This window comes from Ursus maritimus, unplaced genomic scaffold (assembly GCF_017311325.1).
Source record: "Ursus maritimus isolate PB19 unplaced genomic scaffold, ASM1731132v1 scaffold_15, whole genome shotgun sequence".
NCBI classification, from domain to species: Eukaryota; Metazoa; Chordata; class Mammalia; order Carnivora; family Ursidae; genus Ursus; species Ursus maritimus.
Window position 1 is genome coordinate 22120267 of NW_024423897.1, and position 24555 is coordinate 22144821.

Sequence of the window (24555 nt, forward strand, 5' to 3'; positions counted from 1 at the left end):
ACTATGTGGCAATGTGGAACTTACCCAGGGCTTGCAAATCTGTCATCCTGTTTGGATCTCTGCTCCACACGTATGCTAGGCAGGGCCGGGGCGATTACTCCATGACACAGCCGTGGCAGGTGTGGAGAGGTCACGTGACTTCCTGTCATCAGGATCCCTGCATCACCTGCTAGCAGGTGGACCAGCGGTGTGGCAGAGAAGCATGCTGATAAATGGCCTTCTGAACTCCAGCCCATGAAGCCCCTCCCTCCCCCCCATTTACCCCTCCAGGCAGAGCCTGCCTTGGCCTTCCTCTTGTGGAAGTGACTGGTGGAGCCCCCTGATCTCCCGCGGGTTCCCTGAGCCACCACGGGTGTGGATTCTGTGGGCAGGCCTCTTCCCTTTCCCCAGCCCTTCGGTGTCAACTCGTGTGGCTCGACTCCCCGAAGGTCCAGGTCTTCTTAGCACCCCGCCAGAGAGGAAGGTCCCATGGGGGGCATGTGTTACGGGCAGCGGCAGAGCCGGCCCCCTGGAGCCACATGTGGCTTGAGTGCTGGCCCCACCTCTTGCCAGCACGGCCACCTTGGATGAGTTACGTAAGCCAACCATGTGGCTTCAGTTTCTTCTGTAAAATGGAAGCGGTAACACTGGCCTCACAGGATGGTGGGAGCGTTCAGTGACGTGATACCTGTGACGTAGGTTTAGCGCTGGGCACGTGGTAACCTGTGAACGTTAGCTGTTACTTTTAATGGCAGCTTTGGTGCCCACAGCCAGGTGGCCTGACTCTTCTCTTCTTTGTGGAGGTTAAGGGTGTAACCCCCAGGAGCCCCATCCCCTTCCTCCTTGCCCTGTAAGGAAGTAGCAGGCTTCTAGGGGCAGGCCGGTCTCCCACCTTCCTTAAAGGTGAGGTCCCCTGGAGGGCTCCTCCAGCCTGCTCACCTACCACCCTGGTTTTGAGGTGTGCTGACAGCCCTTAGCCTGCAGGGGGCACTGGAGCCCCACGAGTTCTGCCCTCATGGTCCATCTCCCCCCAACTCGGACCCCGAGCCCCCGGGGGGAAGTGCAAAGGGTGCAGGAAGGCAGGGGATAGAGAGGATGTGGGCAGTGACCCCAGGACAAATGCTGACAAGCCCACAGGCTATCAGAGGTTGGGGGCCTTCGGAGCCCATCTTTGATCTCGTACCAAGGTCCAGAAGGTGTGTGGGTCTCGGCCTCGTGCTGGCCTCGGAGTGAGAGCCAGCACTCCACTGCTGGCCTCCAAAGCTTCTGCTCTTTCGCCCCAACATTTCCTAGTTCAAAAAAAATTTTTTTTAAACTTTATTTTGAGATAACTTTAGATTTGTGGAACAGTTGCAAAAGTAGTCCGGAGAATTCCGTGCCCCCTAACCAGTTACATAACTGCGGTTCACTGATCAAAACTAGAAGATAAACAATATTATGAACTAAACTATAGACTTTGTTCCGATTTCGCCAGTTTCTCACTCGTGTCCTGCCCCTGCACTTTCTGTGCCCGCGCCGCCAGGCCGGGACCGCACGTTTCCTTAGCTTCCTCCAGTCCGTGACCGGGTCCCAGCCGCGCCTTGTCTTTCAGGAGCTTGACGCTTTGGAGATCTTCCGCCAGTGATTTTGTAGCGCGTCCCTGAGGGTCGAACTGTGATCAGGCGAAGGGTGTGCACTCGGATCATGAGGGCACCGCAGGAGTGACGCCGTGCGCTTCCTGGTGCATCCGGCAGGGGCACATGACGTCAGTGTGTCTTATCACTGTCCACACCGACCGTGTGGCTAAGGGGGTGTGTGTCAGTTTCTCCATAATAGAGGGACCAGGTTTCCCCTTGTAGTTAATAAATACTTCTTTTTGAGGAGAAACTTTAAGTCTGTGCAAATGTCCTGTTTCTCCTTACAGTTCTCACTAATTTTAGTATCCATGATGGGTCTCACCTGCAGAGGTCATCATTACCATAGTAGATTTTGTATTTCCCTCGCTCCTTCTATATTCGGTAATTGGAATTCTTCTGTAAGGGAGAGTCATCCCTTCTCCCCCACCTATTTATTATTTATTTATTTATTTTTTAAAGATTTTATTAATTTGACAGAGAGAGAGACAGCCAGCGAGAGAGGGAACATAAGCAGGGGGAGTGGGAGAGGAAGAAGCAGGCTCCCAGCGGAGGAGCCTGATGTGGGCCTCGATCCCAGGACTCTGGGATCATGCCCTGAGCCGAAGGCAGATGCTTAACGACTGAGCCACCCAGGCGCCCCCCCCAACTTATTTATTTATTCAGCTATTCCTTTCTACCACTTACAGACTCAAGGATTTTTTTTTTTATTCTTCTGGTTACAATCCAATACAACCATGATTTATATTTTTGTTCAAATTGTTCCAGCTTTGGCCATAGGCAGCTCTTTCAGGTTGTCTCCTACGCCCATGAGACATGCCTTTTTTCTTCTTCATATTATTATTGAGCACTTTCTTTTTTTTTTTTTTTTTTTAAGATTTATTTATTTTAGAGAGGTGGGGGAAGGGGCAGAGGGAGAGAATCTCAAGCAGGCTCCACACCCAGCACAGAGCCCGACATGGGACTCGATCTCACAACCCCGAGATCATGACCTGAGCCGAAACCAAGAGTTGGATGCCTAACCGACGGAGCCACCCAGACACCCCAGCCCCGTCTTATTTTCTGGCACAAGATACTCCAAACTCTGCTTGTGTTTTCCCTGCCCCTGGAGTCAACCACTTCTCTCAGGAACCCTGTCTCTTTTTGTTGGAGAACAGCATGTAGAAACCAGGATCTGGGTACTAGATGTGCTCGCTGCTACTGGAGACTGGAGTGTCACTGCATTAGGCTCTCTTGAAGGACGGAGCTAGGAAGCACGTGTACACGTACTGATCACACAGACACATCTGTGTTCCATATCTTTCTAAAAAGCTTTTTAAGTAAACATTGTATAAAATGTTAAAAAGAATCTATAAGTCTTGCCTTCTAAGTCCGAGGATTTTTGGTTGATGTTGGGTGGGGGATGGTGGCAGTTCCTTAGGGATAGAGTCTGAGCCGGGGAAGAAGTGGCCATGGGAAGAGGAGCAGAGGGCAGGAGGGCAGGGGAGGAGGAATAATGATCTGAATAGACTTTCCAAAGCAGCCTTAGTCATGGCTGGGATGTGTAGCAGTGTCCTGGATGGTGGGCAGAGTAGAGAAGCAGGAGACTGAGGCCTGGGTCCCTGGGTAAAGGCCTTCGAGGAGCACCGAGTGCCTGACAGAACTGTTCGTGGAGGCTTTGCTGAGTCCTTGTGTGGTTCTCCCCAGGCTTGTGTGGCAGCAGGGAAGATCCCAGAGGCGGGGGCCTTGGCTGCGACTGAGAAGAAGGTGAAGGTGCTGGAACAGCAGCGCACTGAGGTAGGCAGCTAGCGGGGCTGGCGGTGGTCAGGGAAAGCCCTCCGTCCCTCCTGGGCCTGGCAGGACAAAGGCCCTCCCTCGGCCCCTGTCTTGTCCCAGATCACCATGGTGAGTTGCCATGGTGACCAGGGAGCCATCTGCCTGTGGGAGAGACGTGCTGCCTTGTCCTGGGCTCTTGTTTCTTAATCAGTTCCCTTGCCTACAAGGGTCACTCGGAAGAGGTGGCATTTGCGGCCTGGCCTGAAATTGTTGGCAGGGGGATAGTTTAGGAGTGCCCCCCTGGTACACCCTGGATAGTGGAAGGAGGCTGTGATAAGGTAGGCAGGTGGCAGCTTCAGGGATGGGGGGCCTGGGGCCCCTCTGTCACCATGCAGCTGGGTCAGGGAGGGACTGTTACAGAAGGAGAGGATCCGATGCCTTCTTGCAGCACTGCTTCTCACCAGCTGGAAGTCTCCAGAATGGAGGCTGTGCCCATGTGCCTCCTCCGTCTCCCACCCCAGGCCACTATTTCCAGACTGGAGGTGGAAGCCCAATCCTATCTGTTGTCTTGCTGCTCGTCCCCACACAGCTCAGCTTCTCCTCCGGATCCCTGGGCCTTGCTGCCCTTCCTGGGCCTCCAGCCCATTTGCAAGTCAGGCCTCCATCAGTCTTTTGCTTACGTGTATATCAGTTTTGGTTTTCTTTTTGTATTGCTGTAAGGTGTTTGTCCTGATGACAGAAGTAATATAATGCTCATTAGAAAAATAATTAGAATCTCACCACCTAGAGATGCCCACGTGTTGGCAACAGCCCAAAGTTTCATTATGTACTTACTAATGTCTAATGTGTTTTTTAAAAAAAGCAGAAAAAATTATATCCTCAATACTGCATGATTGCAGATTACTGTTTTTCTTTTCTTCAAAATTAACTATATCTTCGAGGATAGTTATTAACGTATGAAACATACACTCTATTTCTTCCCTTCTGAGTACTCTTTATCGTATGTTAACGTGTCTGAAACGGGGATAGCTTTTCCCATTGTTTTATGTATCTAATGGCGTGGGATTGTTTTTTTTTTCCCTGAGGAAGTGTTGTGTCACGTATGGCAAATAATTCGGGTCATCTTAGAAATGCCACAGAGTATTAGGGGCCTGATTTTCTTAAAAACTGCACAGCGCCTCGTTTTCAGGCTATAGGGTAATTTTCTTAACACACCTCCTACGCTTCGGTAGTCCTCTCGATTTTGCTGTCACCCACGTTGCTGAGACGGCCAGCCGGTGCGTGTGTACCGCCACACACTCACGCACGTGCTTCTCCAGGATTCGTTTTCAGGGTTAAGGAAAATGGGAGCGGGAAGCTTTCCTGCGCGATCCCAGGTTGCACGTGTGTCGTGAACCTGTGCACCCAAATTATGCGCTGCTCTTTGTGTTAGTCCCGCTTCCCTGGCGAGGATAGAGCTTCCTCCTCGGGGAGCGCCGAGTCTCCAAGGAGGGAGCGTTGGCAGCAGAGCGTCCGTGGCCGCCGGTCTCCCGCACGCACTGCGCGCACCGTGGGCGGCCGGGCTGTGCCTAGTCGTCCCTCCCTGTGCCTTCACTGCTCGTCTCCTGCTAACCCGTCTCTCCCCACAGCTGCTCGAGGTGAACAAGCAGTGGGACCAGCATTTCCGGTCTATGAAGCAGCAGTACGAGCAGAAGGTAGAGTGGGGTGATGGGGACTCATGGCTGAGTCCCCGGTTCCTGGCTGTGCTCTCGGGGCCTCCCCGGTCTCCCGCCTGCTGCTTCCTTCTCAGGAGCTTTGAACCTTGGAGGTTCACCCCTTCCCTCACGCACTCCCCCTCTCTGCCTTTGAACCCAGATCACTGAGCTGCGCCAGAAGCTGGCGGACCTACAGAAGCAGGTGACTGACCTGGAGGCTGAGCGGGAGCAGAAGCAGCGTGACTTTGACCGAAAGCTCCTCCTGGCCAAGTCCAAGATCGAAATGGAGGAGGCAAGTTGACTGCTGGCCGCTGCCGGTTCCGGGCGGGAGGCCTCTCTCCCCGGCCCAGTAGCCGAGAGCTCAATGTAGTGAATAGACGGTGGGGCTGGAGTCGGGGGGTGTGGGGGTTCCAGCTCTGGCTCTAGCGCTAAGGGCTGTGTGGCCACAGCAAAAGCATTTTCCTTCCCTGTACCTCAGTTTCCCATCTGAAGATCGAGGAGATTGGGTCAGCTATTGTTTTCTATATTTTCGTGTTTGCGCGCAGAAGAGCTTTTTGTTCAGTTGAAATGTTGCGGACTAGGGAACCGCGCTGGGAAGCATAGACTGAAGGAGACACACGCAGGCAGCTTGCGCGCTTGATGGCAGTGAGCTGCCGCTGAGTGTTTAGAGTAGTGATGGCTGTTCGGTGGGGGGCTGCCAAAATATTAGACAGAGCTCCCTTTCTTCACTCGTCTAGCCGCTGTTCAACAGAGCGTGCACTTGGCGCCGTGCTGGGCTCAGAGACGCAGCGGGGAACAGATCAGCGGGTGGGGAAGAAACGGGAAACAGGTCATTACAGAAGCAAATACATACAAGTGTCTTCGTATCACAGGAGAAGTTCCAGGGAGCAGGGAGAGGGCATAAAGGGGAACCAGGTTCAATCTGAGGGGAGCCAGGAGCACGTCCCCTGAAGACAGCCTCTGATCCATCAGAGTGTGACTGATAGCAGCCGAGGCCTTCCAGGATCCTGGGACAGCTTAAAGAGGAAAGGCCACTGGACCCCCAGACTCTAAGATTGTATTTATAGTGTCTTCCCCTTCATGGGAACTGGGCACAGTCTGCTTTTGCCTAGCTTGAAAATGGCCATGTTCAACACAAATTGCATTTCGGAGTTCCCTCTGTCAGCAGGGGACACTCAGGGCTTTATCGGAGGGGTCAGCCTGCCCCAGCAACCACGCCTTGCCTTGAAGGTGTGTGTTAGTTAGGGAGGACACTTCCTATATTTCCTCCGAGTGCACTCACGTCTGGGACTGTCCGCCAGAGCTCTAGCTCTTTGGTCCCTTCCCCTAGCTTGCATTGGTGGGTGAGATAAGTCCCTGGAATGGGGCAGTGCTCCCTGTTAGCGGCGGGGAGGTGGCCCTGTGTTAAGGACACATGGTGATAGAGGCCATGCTGATCCTGGAGCCTCTCAAGTGGGAGTCCAGAACACCTCCCACAAGGTCTGCCCAAGGCTGCTCTCCCCGTTCTCTGGCTGACCTCCCCTGTTTGAAACACTTCCTTTGACTTGCAAGGGGAGAGAGAGCACCAGAATGAGGAGACCTGGCTTCTAGCCCCAGCTCACTGTGTGGCCTTAGGTAAGTCACCTCCCCTCTCTGGACATTCATTCCCATAACATCAGGAATTAGGATTTGATGCTCTCTGAAGGCCAGTCCAGTGTGGCCCCCTGTAGTGAAGGAGTCCTGTCTCTTCCATAGTGAGCTTCAACCTTGAAGCCCTCCTGGTTTCTTCTCAGCTGTGACATTCTTTCTTTTCACCTAGCAGTACTTTGTTTCTCTGTGGAGGAACGCTGTCTACGTTTTACGCTGCGTTTATTTCTTTAAGTGTCTTCTCTCCTCGGCTTAGAGACTGTAAGAGCTAAAAGGTCCTTTAGGTATTTCTCAGTGGCTGATCACTTCTGTGTATCACAGAAGAGCCCTGTGCAAATCTCGTGGCAACTATGGCTCTTCTCCCTAGAAAATGGCACAGCAAAATTTTGCATCCCGTTTTGGGGTTCACAGACCTCCTGACACCCATCCGCGATTCACGTTAAGAGCCCCCGAGCCATGGCAGCTAGGTGAGCATAGACCAGAGAGTACTGTGACAGTGGCCAAGGTCTTGGCTCGTTGGCAAAGGAGCTGGTATCAGAACCCGGAGTCTTTCACTGAACTGAGCTGCCTTTTCCTTGAGGACAGGACGCAGTGGGCATTATGGCTCTGCTGCCCTGCGTGGTGTCTTCACGTGAGCACTGGGGGCTGCTGAGAGAGAGGCCGAGAGGAGGCAGGGCTGACCGAGGGCTGGGGCTGGCGATGCAGGGAGTTCAGGCCTTCCGGAGGGGCTCCCTGCTGACGAGCCCCGTGTTCCCTGCAGACCGACAAGGAGCAGCTGACAGCGGAGGCCAAGGAGCTGCGCCAGAAGGTCAAGTACCTGCAGGATCAGCTGAGCCCGCTCACCCGGCAGCGGGAGTACCAGGAAAAGGAGATCCAGAGGCTCAACAAGGTGGGCGCCTTGCATCTCCTTCGATGGCCTGTTTGATGATCTGTCTTCCCCTCCAGCAGGGGGAGGTGCTTCTCTTCACCAGCTGCTGTGCCCCCAGCGCCTGGCACAGTGCCCAGCACCAAGCACATGCTCGGGAAACACCTTCTGAAGGGAGTGGATGAGCAGAGGCCCAAGGGTTCCTGCCCTCGGGGATCGGGACCCAGGGAGACCGGGCATCTGGGTGGAGCAGATACCCGCTGCTTTGAGCCAAGGCGAGTGGGTAGGGGTGAGGCTGGCTCTGGGGGCTGGTGCTAGCCCTAGCTTCGCCACTCCAGCCTCTCCGAGTCTCAGTTTTGCCATCTGAACCCTGGTTGGACACCTTCCAGCACAGGGGTTAAAGGAGCGAGCTGACAAGAGGAAGCTTTGAAAGAAAACGTTCTCCAAAAGCCTGGAAGAGTTGTCTGTGGTTCATCTTTGCCTCCTTTTCTGTCTGTCTGCCTCCCCCCCCCCNCAGCTCTGCTAGGGGGAACCCTTTCTCTTTGGTTTTGGGCTTTGATACGCATTGATTTTGCCAAGTCTGGGGAACCTTGGGACCTGTTCTCAGAGAAAAGAATGACCTGTCCCGAGCTGGGGGAGTCGAGGGGCTAAATCCGGGCACGGTATTGCACATGGTGCTGGACCCTAGAGGTCACTCAGGCTGGATCACTGCCCTCCGGGTTTCCCTGGCATAACGGGGGACAGAGACACACATGTGGGCGACTGATGCAAGGCAAGTGCCCTGCTTTGCTTGTGACCTCAGGCAAGCCTCTCCCTGTCCCTGGACCTCAGTCTTCTCATCTGAGAAATAGGCAGATGGAGCAGGAGGGTAAAGTGGAGCTGTAACTTCCCCTCCAACGTCTGGGGCTTACCTTCGGCTCAGCAGTTTCCGTGGGTTTCTGGGAGAATCAAGGAGACTAAGCGGGACCCAAGTCCAAGTTGGGGGAGGTTTTCTTTATCCCCCCACTGTCTAGGGAGGCATTGTGGGTGCCGTGCTGGGGGCTAACGTCCAGGTGGTGATGAGTGTGGTGGGTCCCGAGCGGGGTTCCAGAGTTCTCGGGTAACACGTTAACCGAGCTGAAGGAGAAAACCCATTAATAGGGACCTTTTAAGAAGCTCTGAGCACAGTGCTTCCATAAAGGAAAGTATTTTGTGAGCATGGTAGAATAAGGATGCTTTTCTTCTTTATCTTCAAAATGTTATTTCGTGATGTTTCAGCCCATTTTCATGCTTAGAAAGGCAAAATATTGAATAAGTCAAAATTAAATTCCAGTGTAATCTAACTACAGAAGAGCTGGGGACAGAAAGGCAGGCTTGGCAGCCATGGGTTTGGAAAGCTGAAGAATCTGAGGGCAATGCAGTGGTTGAGGACATGGAAGCTTCCCTGAAGGGCTTAGTATTCTCTCTAGGTCTGGGTGCTAGGAAGTGAGCTGCACCTGCCCAGGGAAGGGGAGCTTCTCCCTTCTAGGTGAGGACCCCCCCGGTTAGCCTGCTTTTAAGCTATGTGACTTTGGACACATCACGGTTTTCTGAAGCTCAGTTTTCACATCTGTCAAATGGACGTGACAGTCATAGTCTTTTCTATTTAGGACCGTGGAGAGGATCCAATGATATGATGTGTGTACAGGATGAATAAATAGTACTGGTGGTAGCAGTTAGTATCGTCACTAATGTCAGGAAGGGGGTCACTGAAGATGACCTCTCCAATGAGGCCAGACTTCCAGGGCTCCTGCTGATGGGCCTGTCTCCCTTCTTCCTGATCCCAGGCCCTGGAGGAAGCCCTGAGCATCCAGGCCTCCCCCTCCTCTCCATCAGCAGCATTTGGGGGCCCGGAAGGAGCTGGCGGCCTCCTAAGGGAACAGGAGCTGGTCACGCAGAACGAACTGCTGAGACAGCAGGTGAGCCCGAGAGGATGAGGTCAGGTAGGAGGTGCTGAGTGGGGAGCTGGAGCATTCCTGAGGACCCAGGATGGGATTGGAATCATGTGGAAACTCTAATTAGCAGTCCACCTTCTGGCTGTTGGCCAGGACCCCTGGCTGGTTATAGGCTTATCCTTTCTGGCACTGTGTCCCTAACTAGGTCATTCCCCTGCCACCTTTTTGATTTAACCATCTCTGTACCCAAGCTGTGCTATTATTAACCTGGTATTTTAAAAATAAGTTTTAGGGGCACCTGGGTGGCTCAGTCAGTTAAGTGTCTGCCTTCGGCTCAGGTCATGATCCCAGGGTCCTGGGATCCAGCCCCACATTGGGCTCCCTGCTCAGTGGAGAGCCTGCTTCTTCCTCTCCCTTTGCCATTCCCCCTGCTTGTGTCCTCTCTCTCTGTCAAATAAATAAATAAAAATCTTTTAAAAATAAATAAATTTTAAATAAATCACTTTCAATAAATGTATTTAAAAAGGAACTTTATATCACTACTAGAAATGGAAAACACTGCTTAGTACTTGTCACAAATGGAAAGTAACTGTAAGCAATAAATACAGTGAAAGAAAAACAGTATTAAAGTCTAGCTGGATACTGTTGCCTGATGAAGACTCTGAACTTGAGTCCTCTTCCAGGGAAGGGAAGGGAAATTAGTAAATACTGGAAAGATGTTAAAGACATGCTAGCATAAATGGAGACCTTCTCCTTGAGGGCACCCGCGAAGCCTTGGGGGAGAGTTCTGTAGGTCCTCTGGGATCCAGGAGACAAACTCTAGTCTTGCACCCACGCTCTGGGCCTGTGGCCTCACCTCTTGTGGGGGCTTTAGCTGAATGAAAGGACTGGACTGGTTGGGGGCTTGTGAACCCGCCTCTTTTTTTTTTTTTAAGCCATGGATACCTTGTTTAAGTAAAGCCCTATGTTGAAGCCCAGCTGTAAACTCGAGGGACCTAGCTCTACTCTGTGTGTGGGTGGGGGTGGGGAGCCACGGGTGCACCCGTTCCCCTTCTCACAATGACTGAGGATGGGGTGAAACCAGCAGGAGGCCAGAGCAGTCTGAGCCCTTCCTCCCTCACCCCGCCCTCCTCTCCCCTCCCCTCCGTTCCCTTTCAGGTGAAGATCTTTGAGGAGGACTTCCAGAGGGAGCGCAGTGATCGAGAACGTATGAATGAGGAGAAGGAAGAGCTGAAGAAGCAGGTGGAGAAACTGCAGGCCCAGGTCACCCTGTCCAACGCCCAGGTGAGAGCAGCTGGGCCAAGGAGGGGGCACCCGGCCTGGCCTCACGGGGCGGGGGGGGGGGGGGGGGGGACAGACCCCTGGGGCTCCCGCGTGCGACTGGAAGTCAGGACACCCTGGTTCTTCCAGCTCTGCTACCGAATTTCTGCATACCTCAGTGAGTCCCCTCCCCTTTCTGACCTCTGCCTCCCACCTCCACCATCAGAGCCCCCCACTGTCTCACGGAATGGAACTAAAGGGTGTCAATAGGAACACAACAGCAACAGGAGGCTCGTGTGAACCCTCCTGACCTGTGTTCAGACCACCCACGGTGAGCAGCGTCACCTGCAGCCACCAGCCAGGGCTGTGCTCTGCCCCACCGGGGCCCTCCGTCCCGGGGCTCGGCCAGGCTGGCCACCGAGAGTGCTGGCCCGTGCATCAGCCTGTCAGCGCTCAGGGCTGCTTATGGCCTGGGTCCGGGCCTGGCAGGATGTGCCTGGGCCAACAGTCTTCTCTCCCTCCCTCCTTCTCTCAGCTAAAAGCGTTCAAAGACGAGGAGAAGACAAAAGAAGCCCTCAAACAGCAGAAGAGGAAAGCGAAGGTGAGGAGGTTTGAGGGAGGAGGGAGCACTTACCTCATCTCACCTTATTCAGGGAGCTACAGTCTGAGGGGACAGGCAGCATCTCCGCAGGCGTCCAGCTAATTAGTGAGGTAATGCAGGTCGAGCACTTCGAACGTACTTGGTACAGAGCAGGCGCCGGGGACACGTTGGCTGTCATCGGTGGATATTTTGTGCCCCTGTCCAGCCACCTGTGTCCCTGTACCAGCCACCTGTGTCCCTATACCCAGCCTCCTGTATCCCTATACCCAGCCACCTGTGTCCCTATACCCTGCCACCCGTGTCCCTATACCCTGCCACCCGTGTCCCTATACCCAGCCATTTGTATCCCTATACCCAGCCACCTGTGCCCCTGTGCCAGCCACCTATGCCCATCTACCAGCCACCTGTGTTCTTATACCCAGCGACCTGTGACCCGGTACCCAGCCACCTGTGCCCATCTACCAGCCTTCAGATAACTAAAACACCAAGCAGAGAAAGGGAGATGAGACGGGTGTCACTGGGGATGGCCTGTCACAGGCTAGAGCCAGACGTCAACATTTCTTGCAGGCCTCTGCGGAGCGCTACCACGTGGAGCCCCACCCAGAGCACCTGTGCGGGGCCTACCCCTACGCCTACGCGCCCATGCCAGCCATGGTGCCACACCACGGCTTTGAGGACTGGTCCCAGATCCGCTACCCCCCGCCCCCCATGGCCATGGAGCACCCACCCCCACTCCCAAACTCACGCCTCTTCCATCTGGTGAGTCTGCGTCCCCCCTTCACTCCAGGACACACAGAGAGGCCAGCCCATGCGCTTTCCAGAGGCAAGGTCAGGTGAGGGGGTGTGAGACTGCATCCTTGGCTCTTGGCTGAGCAGTACTGTGTGCAGGCAGATGTCCAGAGCCAGGCAGGACCGTCCAGCCCAAAGCCCCTCAGGGTCTCTGGTGTAGGACAGGAAAGGCTCAAAGGGAGGGCAGGAAGGAGGGCTCCCTCCAACCAAGCAGGCCAGGGGGATGAGAGTTTGGGTTTGACTTTTTCTTAGAACTTGCCCTTGTAACCAGGTGCCAGGTCCTCACCATGCATTCTCTCCTTTGCTTTCCTTCTCTTTTCCCCTTTCCAATTTCCCTTCCCTTCCTCTCCCCTCCCGTCCCTTCTTCCTTTCCTTTTATTTGCTTATCATTCTTTCTCCAAAGAGCTGCTGCCACGTGTCCCATCCTCTCCATCCTTCTGCCTCGGTCCTGCTTTGGCATCCCCGCTCCCACCTGGACAATGACGGTGCCTCCTGCCTGGCCTCTCTTCTGGCTTCTCCTACTCTGCCCCATCTTTACACACATCTTCTTGGAGATCAACACTGGAGTAGAGTGCAGGGCCTAGGAGATTGGCTCTGGGGTTATAGAGACCTGGAACCGAAGCCTGGCCACCTTCTTAGCTAGGTGACCTTCAGCAAGTTTCTTAACCCCTCAGCCTCAGTTTCCTTACCTGTAAAATGGGGATGGCCACCTGGATTGTTGTAAGGATTCAGTTGTGCCGGATTAACGTGTATTTAGTGCTGTGCTGGCGTGGTAGTTGCTACTGGAATGTTCGAGTGTGGTTTTTGACTACTAAGCACCGATTCTGTTGCAGCCAGAATACACCTGGCGGCCGCCCTGTGGCGGGATGCGCAATCAGAGCTCCCAAGTGATGGACTTGCCCACGGCCAGGCCTGTGGAACCAGGTGAGCGTGGTCTGGCCCTGGGTCTCATCTTCCCCTTGGGGAGATAACTTCTTACCTGCCAGGAACGGCCTAGTCTGGGGACAATGTCACTACTTTCTGCTCTTGGTGGAAGAGAGGCCTCACGTTCCAGAACAGTGTTGAGAGGATAGGGGGGTGACTGCGGAGTGAGGGGGTTGAAGTCATTCATTCATTCATCTGAGTGTGGTGTCTAAGTGCCAGGCGCTGTGCTGGGTGCGAGGGAAGCCACGCGAGTGGAAACAGATAATGGCTCCTGCCCTTACGGAGCCTCCTGCCCAGGGAGGGAGGAAGAAATGAATAAAATGCACACCAGGAATCATACAGATGGGTATCCGATTGCGCTTCGGCGCCTGGGGGTTGGAGCGGGTTTTTGTGAGAGCAGATAGAAGAGCCTGAGCCAGGCTGGGGACAGCGATGTTGGAGTTGAGACCCTCAGAGGGCGTGGCATTAACCGGGTGAAGAGGGGACAGTGGAGGATGTTCTTGCGGAGAAATGACAACGACAAAGGCCCTGATGGGAGGGAGGGAAGAAGGGAAGCCCACTGGAGGATCGAGAGAAGGCTGGAGAGGCTGAGGACAGGGCAGGGAAGGAGAGCTGGGCGAGGCAAGGTCAGGGAGGTAGGTGAGTCCAGGCTGCACAGGGACCTGCCGATGATGGCGGGGGGCTGGTCTGTCCGAGAGAGGATGGGCCGTCCTTGGGCATGTTTAAAGCAGAGTGGCATGACCGATCAGGTCTGCATTTTGAAAAGCTCCATCCGATCATGGCGTTCGACATCAACAGTGGGGGACTGGAGGTTTGTTCACTGGTCACGGGAGGACTCCGGGGCCTCGAAGTGTCTGCCTTTGCTTTCTGCAAGGCTCTGTGGGACAGAAGGCACTGCCTTGCCTGTGGGTGGGAACAGGGAAGCCGAATCCTTCCACAAAGAGGTGTTTTCTACGGGTCGTGGCTTTGCCAAGCTAGAGCCCGCTCTGCCGGGAGGTCGGGGGCCCCTCACAGAAGGTGCGCGAGCAGAGGCTGCCGGTGACGGGGAGGCGGTGCGGTCTGGAGAAGCTAGCAGTTGGGAGGAGGCAGTGGGCTGGTCGGCCGTTTTCTCCTGGTTCCCACAGAGCCCTGGAGGTTGTGCGGAACCCCTCGGACGCTGCTGTGATGAGGGGCAAGTGGGCAGGGCTGCCCCCTCCCCAGAACCGCTCCACCTCTGGGATCTGGAGCCAGGCGGGCTAAGCCCAAACACTTCCTAGATCTGGAACTTGAGGCAGATTCTTAAAAATCTCTCTGTGTCCTTATTCCCTCCTCCATAAGGGGACAAGAATCTGCCTGCTTCGTCGGGCTGGACAGGAACGGAATGACAAATCTACCTAAGGTCCTAGCCCAGGGCCTGGCGCTCGCGGCACTCAACTCTGTGATTTCCATTGTTGCTTGCTGGGTTTTCACAGGCCTTTGAAACCTACCGCAGCCCATCATTTTTAAAGTCCTCGATCTTTTTCTTTATTTAGAGTCTACAAAAAATGACCGTGAGGGGCCTCAGTGAGACCAGACCTTCGTCTCGCAGAGCCACCTGACCTCAGATTGCTGAAAAACTCGAGGCCATGTTCTCTGTGGGCCAGAGCCTTGGCTGGCTGGGAGGCTGATGGGCCACTGGGTTGTGCCCCAGCCCGACCCGAACTGTTTACAGACTGGAGAGGCTCCCCCTACAAGGCTTCCATTTGGCCCTCCTTCGGAGTGACGAGGAGAAGCTCACTACCTTGCAACCAGGTGGAGAGAGGCCTCATCCGACTGACCTGCCATGCTTTGTGGAATCCCCGGGGGACATCCGTCTCAAGAGTGGGGTGCAGCTGAGACCCCTTCCTTTCGAAACTTCCCCGGAAGTGGTTCCAGCCCCTCTGTGGAACGTGTTCAGTTCACGTGTGTGTTTCACATTTGCTTTAAGCTCTGTAGTAGCAGGACCTGCCCCATGCCCAACCCTTCCCCTCTGAGGAGCTGCGGGAAGAACTGCTTCTACCAGAAGCAGAAGAGAATGACAGGTGGTCTGTTGCAGGGCCCTCCACTTCCACGCACGGCAGCCTTGCCAGCGCCCTGGCAGCCTGGGATGAAGGCCACGCCAACCACATGTGCTGAGGGGCCCACCGTGAAAGTACCAGATGCTTGGCCCCACAGCTGGAGGTTTGGGGTGCCAGAGGCCCAGATCAAGGTGGCTGGCTGTCCCTGGGCAGCTGTTTGCACGAATTTTGGACATAAATCCAAGTTGAAGATCACTATTCTGTGACTTGTGTTCTTTTATGCCCTGGCTAGTGTTCCCTTCCCGGTCAGTGAGAGTACTGCGTGCTGTGCCCCATTCCCCCCAGTCCCCTAAAACATCGCCAGGGCTCTTGGCAGATACGCCCTGGGCTCTGCTCCAAGCGCCTCTGAGGGTGGGGCACCCAGGGGCAGTGGACGGAGTCTGGGCTGAGAGTCCGGTAACCCGGGTTTACATTCCAGTCCTGCCCCTCTCACATCTGGAGGCACTGGGCAAGGCCGGCCCTTCTGTGACGCCGTTTCCTCACCTGTCACGTGGAGTACCTCATCTCGAGAATTGCGGGAGGGAACGAGAGTGGATGGGAACTGGTTGTGTAAACTCCAAACGCCAAGTTAGAGAAGCAGAGAGGGTCTAGGTAGAAACCAAACAGCAGGGGCCTGAAGCACTCCCTCTATTTCTTTTTTCCTCCTCCACCTCACTCCGTACCCACCCCAGCGAGCGTGGCCCCATGGAGGAAGCACAGTAGGCTCAGCTGTTGCAGAAAGGCCTTTACTGGGCAGACAGGGGGTCTAATGCCAGATACCAGGGTGAGGGGAGGGGGCACGTCCTCCAGAAAAGCAGGGATGGCATCCCTGCCCAAGGGCCTCAGCCTGAATGCACTAAGGGCTGGCCCTTCAGACAGGCTCAGGGGAGGTCCGCCCACAAGGGCTTCGGGCCCCTCCTTCATGGAGATGCCATTCCTGGCACGGGGAACGTGGCCCTTGCTCTCACATCTGCCTTGGCTGCTCTCAGGGAGCACAATGGAGAGGGGTAGGGGGCTTGGGAGGGCCCTTCAGGAAGGAGAGAGGCTGCGTGGTGGAGAGGAGGGAGACTGGGCAGTGTGGTAGACCCAGAAACTTCTGGGCACTTCAGTGGTGATATTTGGAGGCAATGGAAGATGCTGGCCCCAAAGTTGTGGTCTAGGTCGGAGCAGAACAGTTGGATTTAGAGCTGGTTTTAACTTGGGCTCAGCTGAAAGTGAATGGTTATCGTTGGAACAGAGAACTAGAGAGAAAGGGGAGGCATTCTCTCGCACTCTCCATAGCACACAGCTGCGTGTACCCATATGGTACGCGTTCCCTGTATCTCGAAGGTAGACACAGCTGGCTCTTCACTAACGCACACGCGTACCTGTGGGCATATGTGCAGACACCCACGTGCACAGCAGTACAGACACAATCGTATGCACATGTTTGTGTCAGGTTGGGGCCTCGTGTAATAGTGAGGGGTCTATGGTGGGAGTGTGGTGTGGTTGGAGAAATGGATTCCTTCCTGAAGAGAGTCCCTCCCCAGCCCCTGCACGGTGGACACGGGGTCAGGCAGGCCTGATTTACTTCCCCTTGACGGCCAGGGCTGCCTGCCGCCTCATGTAGGCCAGGATGTCCATCTTGACAGTGCTGACCGTGGTCCGGTGGTACCAGCGCATGATGGGTATACCATCTGGCCCCACCAGGAACTTCTCAAAGTTCCAGCGGATGTCATGGACCTTCATGGGTTCCCAGAAGAGGCGGCCAGGTGAGCCCAGGAGCTCCGAGGTGGGAGGGCAGGAGTTCTGCAGAGGGGGAATGAGAGAGCGTCAACCCTGCTTGGGGCCCTTCCCACTCTCCCTCTCCAGGCCTTCCTGGAGAAGCCTGGCACTGAGCAGAGAGCACCAGTTTTGGAGTTGAAAATGGAATCCCAGGACCAGCTTTGGCTCTAGCGGGTTGTAAGACTAGCAATTTGTCCCTTCTTGTCCCCTTATCTATAAAATGGGCTGTTGAGATCCTAGGGTCTGCCAAACCTTATGGTTGGAATGATAGATGCCAGGAATTCCCCCCCCCCCCCGGGGCCCATACACAGGCCTTGTATCCGCATGGGCTGGAGCCAGGGGTGGCCGCAGCTCTGTCTAGAGCCAGGGTCGGCTGGGCTGAGTGACTCCCACAGAGGTGGCTGTGCACTGACCTTCAGGAACGTGTAGAACTTCTGCTCTTTCTCCCCGTTCACATCCCCTTTCTCAAACAGTTGGAAATTGGGGACAAAGCCCCCGCCCGGTCGGACATACCTGCAAGGAATATTCTTATGTGGGTCCCAAGGAGATGGGCCTAGGGCTCAGCAATGACAAGGGACTGAACAGGGAGGGGGCGTTGGGAAGCTGGGTTCTATTCCTCACCAGGCAGTGGGAGCTGATGAGTATTGAATGGCCATAGGCATAGTGTGGGTGTGCAAGCTTCTTTTCCTGGTTTGGTACCTTCTCAGTAACCCTGTCGCCTGCCTACACTCTCCCCATGCCCCCCATCCCATCATGCACACACACGCAGTCATCACTATCTCCGAATCCTCTTCCATTCATGCCAGTGAACAGGGTTCCTGGAAGGGGAGCATAGCTCTTGGTGGCTGAGCACCCGTCATGAGTAGGGGCCAATGCAGGAGATGCCAGCGCCTAGGCTGGGGCACAGGGGGCTGTGTTTTCTCAGGACACCAAGCAAGCGAGCACTCACTTGAGGCTGGGTAGGATTTCCGAATTCTCTCCTGGCTCCTGTTTTCCAAATTGGTTGCAGGGGAAGCCCAGAATGACCAGACCAAATGGTTCAAGCTCTTCCTGTAGTGCATTCAGTTCTGGGCCAGGGTAGAAAGAGAGCAGAGATGAAGGTAGACCATCAAGGACCCCTGCCTCGTCCGCACCACTCTACCGGCTCACCCCTTGTGAGCTGAAATCACCGAGGCCTGACAGGGAGGGCCTTGCCCGAGATTGCCCAGTGAGTGTGACCATGTTGGGATACAAGCCCCATTCTCCTGACTCCAGTCTGGTTGTTTGGAGGTCTGGGGAGGAAAGAGAGCAATACCCTCTCCTATCAGGAGTCAGCTGCCCACTGCCACTGGGCCAGGAGGCTGACGGCTCCTCCAGGACTCTCAGGATCGTTTCTTAGAGCAAGAGCCATAGGTCCGTCCCTGGGCAGAAGGCAGAGGACTTCAAGGGGGTGGGTGGGGTCCTCACAACCCTCCTGTACTCTGGCAGTTTGGGAATCGAAGGGAGGCCCTGGCCCAGCTCCCCAGTTCCCTCAGTGCCAGCACCCAGCCCATCTTTTGCACAAACACGCTCTGCTCTATTCCAAGGGCCGGACAGAAGCATTCTAGAAAAGAGCACCCAGTACCCCCTGCGCCACCCAGACCACCGTCATTCCACCTCCAGGAATTTGCCTGAGACTGTGGGGCAGACATTCAGGGTCCAGTTGCCCTTGCTTCCCCCCAGCCCCACCGACAGACTGTGCTCAGCCCCAGGGAGTTTTCCTGTGGGTGCAGTCAGATGCCTCTGGCCTGCCTATTCCCTCAGGCTGTTTCCTCTGCCCCGGAGAAGCAGAGAAGTGGGGATCCTAGGATCACGAAACCTGGGTGAAACACCTGGGATTGCCACTGACACACATACTCGAGGCCTCGGTCTAACTGCCTGGTTTCCAGATAGGGGCCAAGAGAAGCACTAGGGCACATGGGGCTGAGGGCAGATGGGAAATTCTCAGCAGGATAGAGCTACCATTTCTTACTTCACTGAAAGGACACTCCAGGCACAGACCCAATCTCCCAATCTCCTCCATCCCTCTGCTTTCAGGGCAGTTGGGGTGCCCAGGGATGAAGGATAACTGGGAAACTTCTAGAACATGTCTGAAGACAATCAGACCTCAGGCTTATCTAGTCATCTTCACCGAAATATGGAAGACGGTACAATTGGGATACTGGGCTTGGAATCTCATGATCACAGTCACCCCTTCCCACTTGCACCAAAAAAGTTCCCGTGATTAAAATCTGCCAGCTGGCAGAAACAGCCCCAAAGCAGGGGAGTGGGGCTGGGCTCTTACCAAGGTACTGGTCTGTCAGGCCTCAGTAGCTGGCCACGTTGACAAAGAGGATGTATTTGCCAGCGTACTGCTTGAAGGGGATGTACTCCTCCCCGTCGATGGTGAGGGCTCCGTACTCATAGATGGTACCACTCACGCCAGCATGGCAGTCCGTCTGGAACAGAGCAAGACCAGCACCAGGGAGTGGTTAGAGCCGGAAGGGAATCTGGGCATCTCCGTTTTCAAGATTATGAAAGATACCAACAGGGAGAGTGACTTGCCCAAGACCACTCCAAGATCTGGAACTGGACCAGAGCCAAGGTCTACTTCCTTGTGCAAGGTAATGCTTTATGAAAGCACGTAATTGGCTGGTGAGTGTGTGGAAAGCTGCTGTGCTGCTTACTGTGACCATTACTTCGCCCCCCGCGCCCACATGTAAGCATTTGCCAGGCCTGGAGAGATGTGCTGGGGCTGCCGTTGCCATGAGCCAGGCAGGTGACGATGTGGCCTGGACAACAGCATGAAGGAGGAACTGAACAGAAAGGAGGAAGCGGCCGTGTGGAGAGGGGTGATTCAGATCTGGAGGACTGGAAAGCTGAGGCTGTTGCTATAAAGTAGGGAAGTGGGAGGAGCCAGGAAGGGGAGAGGCCTGCCAGGAGGATTCGGTGTGACAGCAAGGGGAAAGCAGCAGGGCCTCGCCCATGGGAGATGTTCCCTGTAAGTGTGCAGCTGCGATGACCCATATGCCTTCCTCTCTGCCCAGCTGCTGCCCCCCAGTCAACCTCTAGAACAAGTAGTGACGATCGACTCAGGTGGGGGACCTGGATTCCACGGCCAGCTCTGCCGCTAACTCCCTGTGTGGTCTGGGGCTAGTCCTTTCTCTTCTCTGGGCCTCAGTTTCCTCTTTTATAGGATGAGAACCTCAAACTGGATCAGGCTTGCCGGCATCACTATCAGTGGGGGAGGAAGGATGGGATCACTGCCGACCGGCAGGGCACTGCTTTCGACTCCTGTCTACACCCACCCCAGCTCTGGTACAGGTGACCAAAACGTGGGTCTACTCTTGAAGGGGGTCTTGGCATCAGTAACACAATCAGCGGCGGTGCTGGTCATGATGGGAACGGAAAATGTTTCCGGCACTGTAGCAGGTCCTCTCTGGCCGTGATGGAGGAGGAGAGAGGTGCCAAGACAATAAACAAATGAGGTGCAAACTAGCATTACGGCCCGGGAGAGACAGCGGTGGGAGTCAGAGAAGCAAAGCCACACCCTCTCCTCGCCATCAGTCCTGGCAGCCTTGCTGTTGAGGTGAGGTACTTGGGCCCAACCGGTGAAGGATCATCTGGTTGGTGGGGTGTGGCCCCAGGAGGGTGTAGAAAAGCCACCTCAGCCTGAAAAACGTCGTAGGCCTGCTGAGCCAGGAGAGGCAGGGCTCCCTTCAATAAGCCATTCTCAGCGAGCTGCAAGCTCTCTTCTTGGCTTCAGTGCCAATTCCCTGTTTTCTGTGAGACGGACAGTCCATGCCCTGTGATTTTTGCTGGGTGCTGGAGGCAGGTCCAAAACCTGAGCTCAACATTCCGCTAGCCCCTGTGCCTCCCTGGCACCAGCTGGGTCAGTTCCGCCACAACCGCCACAAAATACAAACAACCAGGGCACGAAAACCCAGCCCCGCTGGCCACAGAGGTCTAGCAGCCAGAAGGCAAGGCCTCCCCGCACGGCCTCCACCTCTTCCACTTCACCCTGCTCCAAAGACAAATTCTGGGAAATGAAGAGAACAAAAGCCAAGAGGTTGTCCAAATAACAGAAGCTTGTAAACAATAGGACGATCCACTTCTGGCCACAGCTTCGGGATGGGGGTGGGGCGAGGGGAATCTCCTCTTACTAGGCTCTTTGGTCTTTGCTGGCTCTGTGGCCCTGGGTGAGTGAGTCACTTTTACTGTCTGAGCCCCCGTCGGCTGACAGGCGAGGATAATGCCACCTGTCTCCCAAAATGGCTGTGAGAATCGATGCGCAGATCAAAACAGTCTGGAAAGCCTCTTGGAGAGAAATCCCCACATCAGGAGAGTGATTATTCTGCCTGCAGCTAGGATAAAAGGCCCTGGGGTTCCTCGGTTATTGTGAGGACGGCTTGGATGTTCCCCAGCCAGGGTAAAGAAGATGGTGCGCGGCGAGGTGTCTCCGGGGGAAGGGATGAGGACAGAGCCTCCAAGCTTTCTACCGGGGCCACCGAGGCCAGGCTTGTGGGTTCAGATGGAGGGGGCGTCAGATGGTGGTCCACGGTGCTGGAAGCCATGGCCTGGAGCAGCATTGGGCATGCAGTCCTGTCCTTAGGTGAGCTGTGAGCCCCCTTTCCTCCTCTAGGCCCATGAACAGCAGGGAGGCCAGAGGAGGCAACAGAGAGGGGCAGTGCGGGTGCCTCAGGCCTGCCACGGCTGGGCAATATGGCAGAGCGGGGCTGGCATGGGAGTTGAAGGCGGTCTCAGCCAGAACCCTGGCCGGCTTGGGCTGCTGCTCTTGGATCTTTCTCCTCTCCCATCTACCACTGCCATAAGTGTGGTGCCGTGAAAGGAGGCCGGGCCTGGGGCAGGGCACCTGAGTTCTGGGCCTGGCCGTGACTCTGACTCTATGTGACCACTCCTTTCCCTTTTGTGGGGCTCTGGCTGCTCGCCTGTCAGATGGGCTCAGAGTCAGTGTTGTCTTAAGGGCTCTTCAGCTCTGTCAGCCTGTGGTTCCATGACTCTCTCTGCCTCGTTTAGTCACCTAGAAACCAGCGGTTACTAGGATCCCGTGCACGTCAGCAGTTGTTACCCTCCAGCTTCTGCAGAGCCCTCTGCACAGCAAGCACAGGGAGCCTGGGTAGCTTGAAGCTGGACTGCAGAGGGGACACAGCAAGGCAAGGAGGATTTCCTTCCTTATCCAGCTCCTCCCTTTGAACTGGGAGGAAGCAGACATCTCTCCGAGCCTGCCACCTCTTGCCCATCCCATTCCTCACATGCCCCTCCATCCTATCCCTTGGCCCTGGAGTTGGAGGTAAGGTAGGTGGTTGGGTCTTAGAATCCGGAGCTATGACATCTCAACTGTAAGGGCCTGGGAGGAGAGATGGGCATGTCGTTAGCCAGCAAGTCCTAACTGGCTGCATCTGATAGGATCATACTCACCCTCAGACTTTTCTAGACCATACCCATCCTGTTCTCTTTGAATCCACCTATTCCTCCCCCAGAGTTCTGCAAAGAACACACAGCTATGATGTGTTATTCATGGGGTCCACATTCTTACCTCCAGCCTTCTCGAGACGGGGCCCAATCTTCTCTGGCTTTCCCCAAACTGAAAGTAAAGGGCTGACTCCATGGTGCTGGCCTGCCTACCCCTAACCTCTACCCCACACCACAATCTTGCAACTCAGTCCCATCCCTAACCTGGAAAATGCCTTTTGAGTTGGCGACAATGAATGGGGCAGGATACAAAGGAGGAGGCATGGAAGAAGTGCCTTCATAGCCATCCGGTTTCTAGGATTACTCCAAAGAGAAACAGACTGAATAGGATTTAGCTGAGGACAGGACAGGATGGGGGGATAGAAATGTACAGAAGGAACCCTGTGCCTGGAATGGGCTAATTGAACAGAGGATAGAACTTTGGAAATAGAATTACGGACTTCTAAGATCTTAAAATAGAGACCCAGATTTTAGGAACACAGAAGCTCAAAGCTTCTCTTGAGCTTACACAAGCATGGTGTGTGTGTGTGTGTGTGTGTGTGTGTGTGTATGTGTGTGTGTGTGTGTGTGTTATGTGTGTTGGGAGGATGGGTACAAATCTCTGTCTTTGGGTCCATACCTAAGGCTTCTGCCTCCCACCCTGGGGAAGAGGAGAGGCCTACTGGGCCCACTTTAGCATGCACTCTCCTAGGAGATACGCATGCTGGGTCACCCCACTCCTGGCCTCAGCATCCCCACTCTAGCTAAGGGTCACACACTCTGCTGGGGATAGACGAAGGCTCAGGAAAATTCTGCCTCTCCCACTGAACTGGCAGGCCCCAACTTTCTCCAATGACTAGGTTTGCCCAGGCCACTACGGGCAGTGGGCGGTGGGTGGTGGGTACCCAGGCTGGCCCAGAACAGACCCTCACAGAGCAGCACGTGGATTTTGCAGCTTCTCCAAGCATTCCCTCTGAAACCATCAGCTTCATTGGGCGCCTGCCCCCCCCCCCGCCCCCGCCCCATCGCCCACAGATGCACAAACTGAGGTCCAGAAAGGATGGGGGATCTAGCCAGGGTCCTGGGAGTCGTGCACTGCCCAGCCAGAGTGCTTTCTGTCACAGATGTCCAACGCCCTGGAATCCCAGCGTGGCATTTCTACCTGCGTTAATTCCTGGGCTGGAAGAGCCCTCTTTGCAATTCTTCAAGACGGGGACCACCCAGTTCCTTCCCTTTCTTCTTGCCTATCAGTCTCCCCCGGGAACCTGCGCAGCCAACCCAGACGCCAAGTATCTAGGCCTTTTTCTGTGTCCCCCGCCCCCTTCAGGGCCGCCTGGAGGGGAGTTGCTGGGGACTGTCTTGGCATGCACGTAGCAAGGCGACACTGAGGTAGCCGTGGGGCAGACGGGGTCAACTCAGCAAGAGTGGCCGTCCTCCGTATTCATTCTGCACCCCCAGAGCACCCAGAGCTCCCATAGATGAAACTGCGAAGATACGGGCGCGCGGGGTGGGGGTCCCGGAGGCGGAGAGGGAGGGACGGGAGTTAAGGGTCCTCGCACCAGGTGTTGCCCCTCCTGGAGGGGAGCCCAGGAAGAGTGCCTCGCAAACCTGGGGTCTCTGCTCGTCCCGCCGGGCCCCCACCCCCGAGGCTCACTCACCTTCGACTTCTCCTGCCCCCGGCTCGGCGGGACGAAGCCGGCCAGGAGCAGGGAGAGAAGGCAGGACGCCCGCAACAGCCGGGCCATGGCGGGCAGGGGGCGCGTCTCGGGCTCGCCTGAGACGCTGTCCGATCCCGGGCCACCGCCGTCTGAGGTGTCCGATCCTCTCAGCCACCTTTCAAGCCCTCAGCGATGACCAATCCGCGGCCGGGCCGGAGTCCCTGCAGCCAATCGCAGGGCTGCTGGCATTTCAGGGGCGGGCACAATTTACCCTCCTTCTCCTCCCTAGGCTCCGGGCGACAGTGACATAAGCAAGTCTGGGCAGAAATGGGAGCTGGTCCTTGTCAACCCATGAGGCTGCCCCCTCTTCTTTAGGCTCCAAAGTGCAGGAGGAGGCAGGCACAATGCCCTCCAACGTAGCCAGGGGACAGGGCTTTAATATCCCTGAAGAACTGATGGGGGGCTCAATCCTAGCGAACATTTCTTACTCCTGGGTTTTAAAACACCCGGTGGTGCTCCCTCTTTCCTCCTTCTTCCATTCCAGTTGAAGGGATGTTGAGGATTAAAAACGACAGCAAGATCTGAAGTGAG

At 55.4% G+C, this 24555-nt stretch overlaps 2 protein-coding genes across 5 annotated transcripts in view; one reads left to right on the top strand and one right to left on the bottom strand.

Annotated features, from left to right (window-relative positions):
• Positions 1-15289, top strand: part of TNIP1 (TNFAIP3 interacting protein 1) — a 48568-nt gene extending 33279 nt beyond the window's left edge. For 3 of the 4 annotated variants that reach the window (XM_008692492.2, XM_008692491.2, XM_008692493.2), the window contains 10 exons: positions 3279-3368; positions 4976-5041; positions 5202-5333; positions 7428-7556; positions 9338-9469; positions 10604-10729; positions 11241-11306; positions 11874-12065; positions 12929-13019; positions 14531-15289. In XM_008692492.2, the coding sequence (XP_008690714.2) occupies positions 3279-3368; positions 4976-5041; positions 5202-5333; positions 7428-7556; positions 9338-9469; positions 10604-10729; positions 11241-11306; positions 11874-12065; positions 12929-13019; positions 14531-14565 (1059 nt within the window). In that variant the 3' untranslated portion in view covers positions 14566-15289. The remainder of the gene's footprint in view (positions 1-3278; positions 3369-4975; positions 5042-5201; positions 5334-7427; positions 7557-9337; positions 9470-10603; positions 10730-11240; positions 11307-11873; positions 12066-12928; positions 13020-14530) is intronic. The other variant, XM_040630393.1, reaches the window with a different exon arrangement.
• Positions 15290-15803: 514 nt separating this feature from the next.
• On the bottom strand, positions 15804-24124 carry GPX3 (glutathione peroxidase 3). The gene is made up of 5 exons (XM_040630394.1): positions 23965-24124; positions 19140-19293; positions 17787-17904; positions 17251-17350; positions 15804-16861 (listed from the first exon to the last, which is right to left on the bottom strand). The coding sequence occupies exons 1-5, from the start codon at positions 24049-24051 to the stop codon at positions 16640-16642; spliced, it is 681 nt and encodes a 226-aa protein (XP_040486328.1). The 5' UTR covers positions 24052-24124; the 3' UTR covers positions 15804-16639.
• Between the last annotated feature and the right edge of the window lie 431 nt (positions 24125-24555).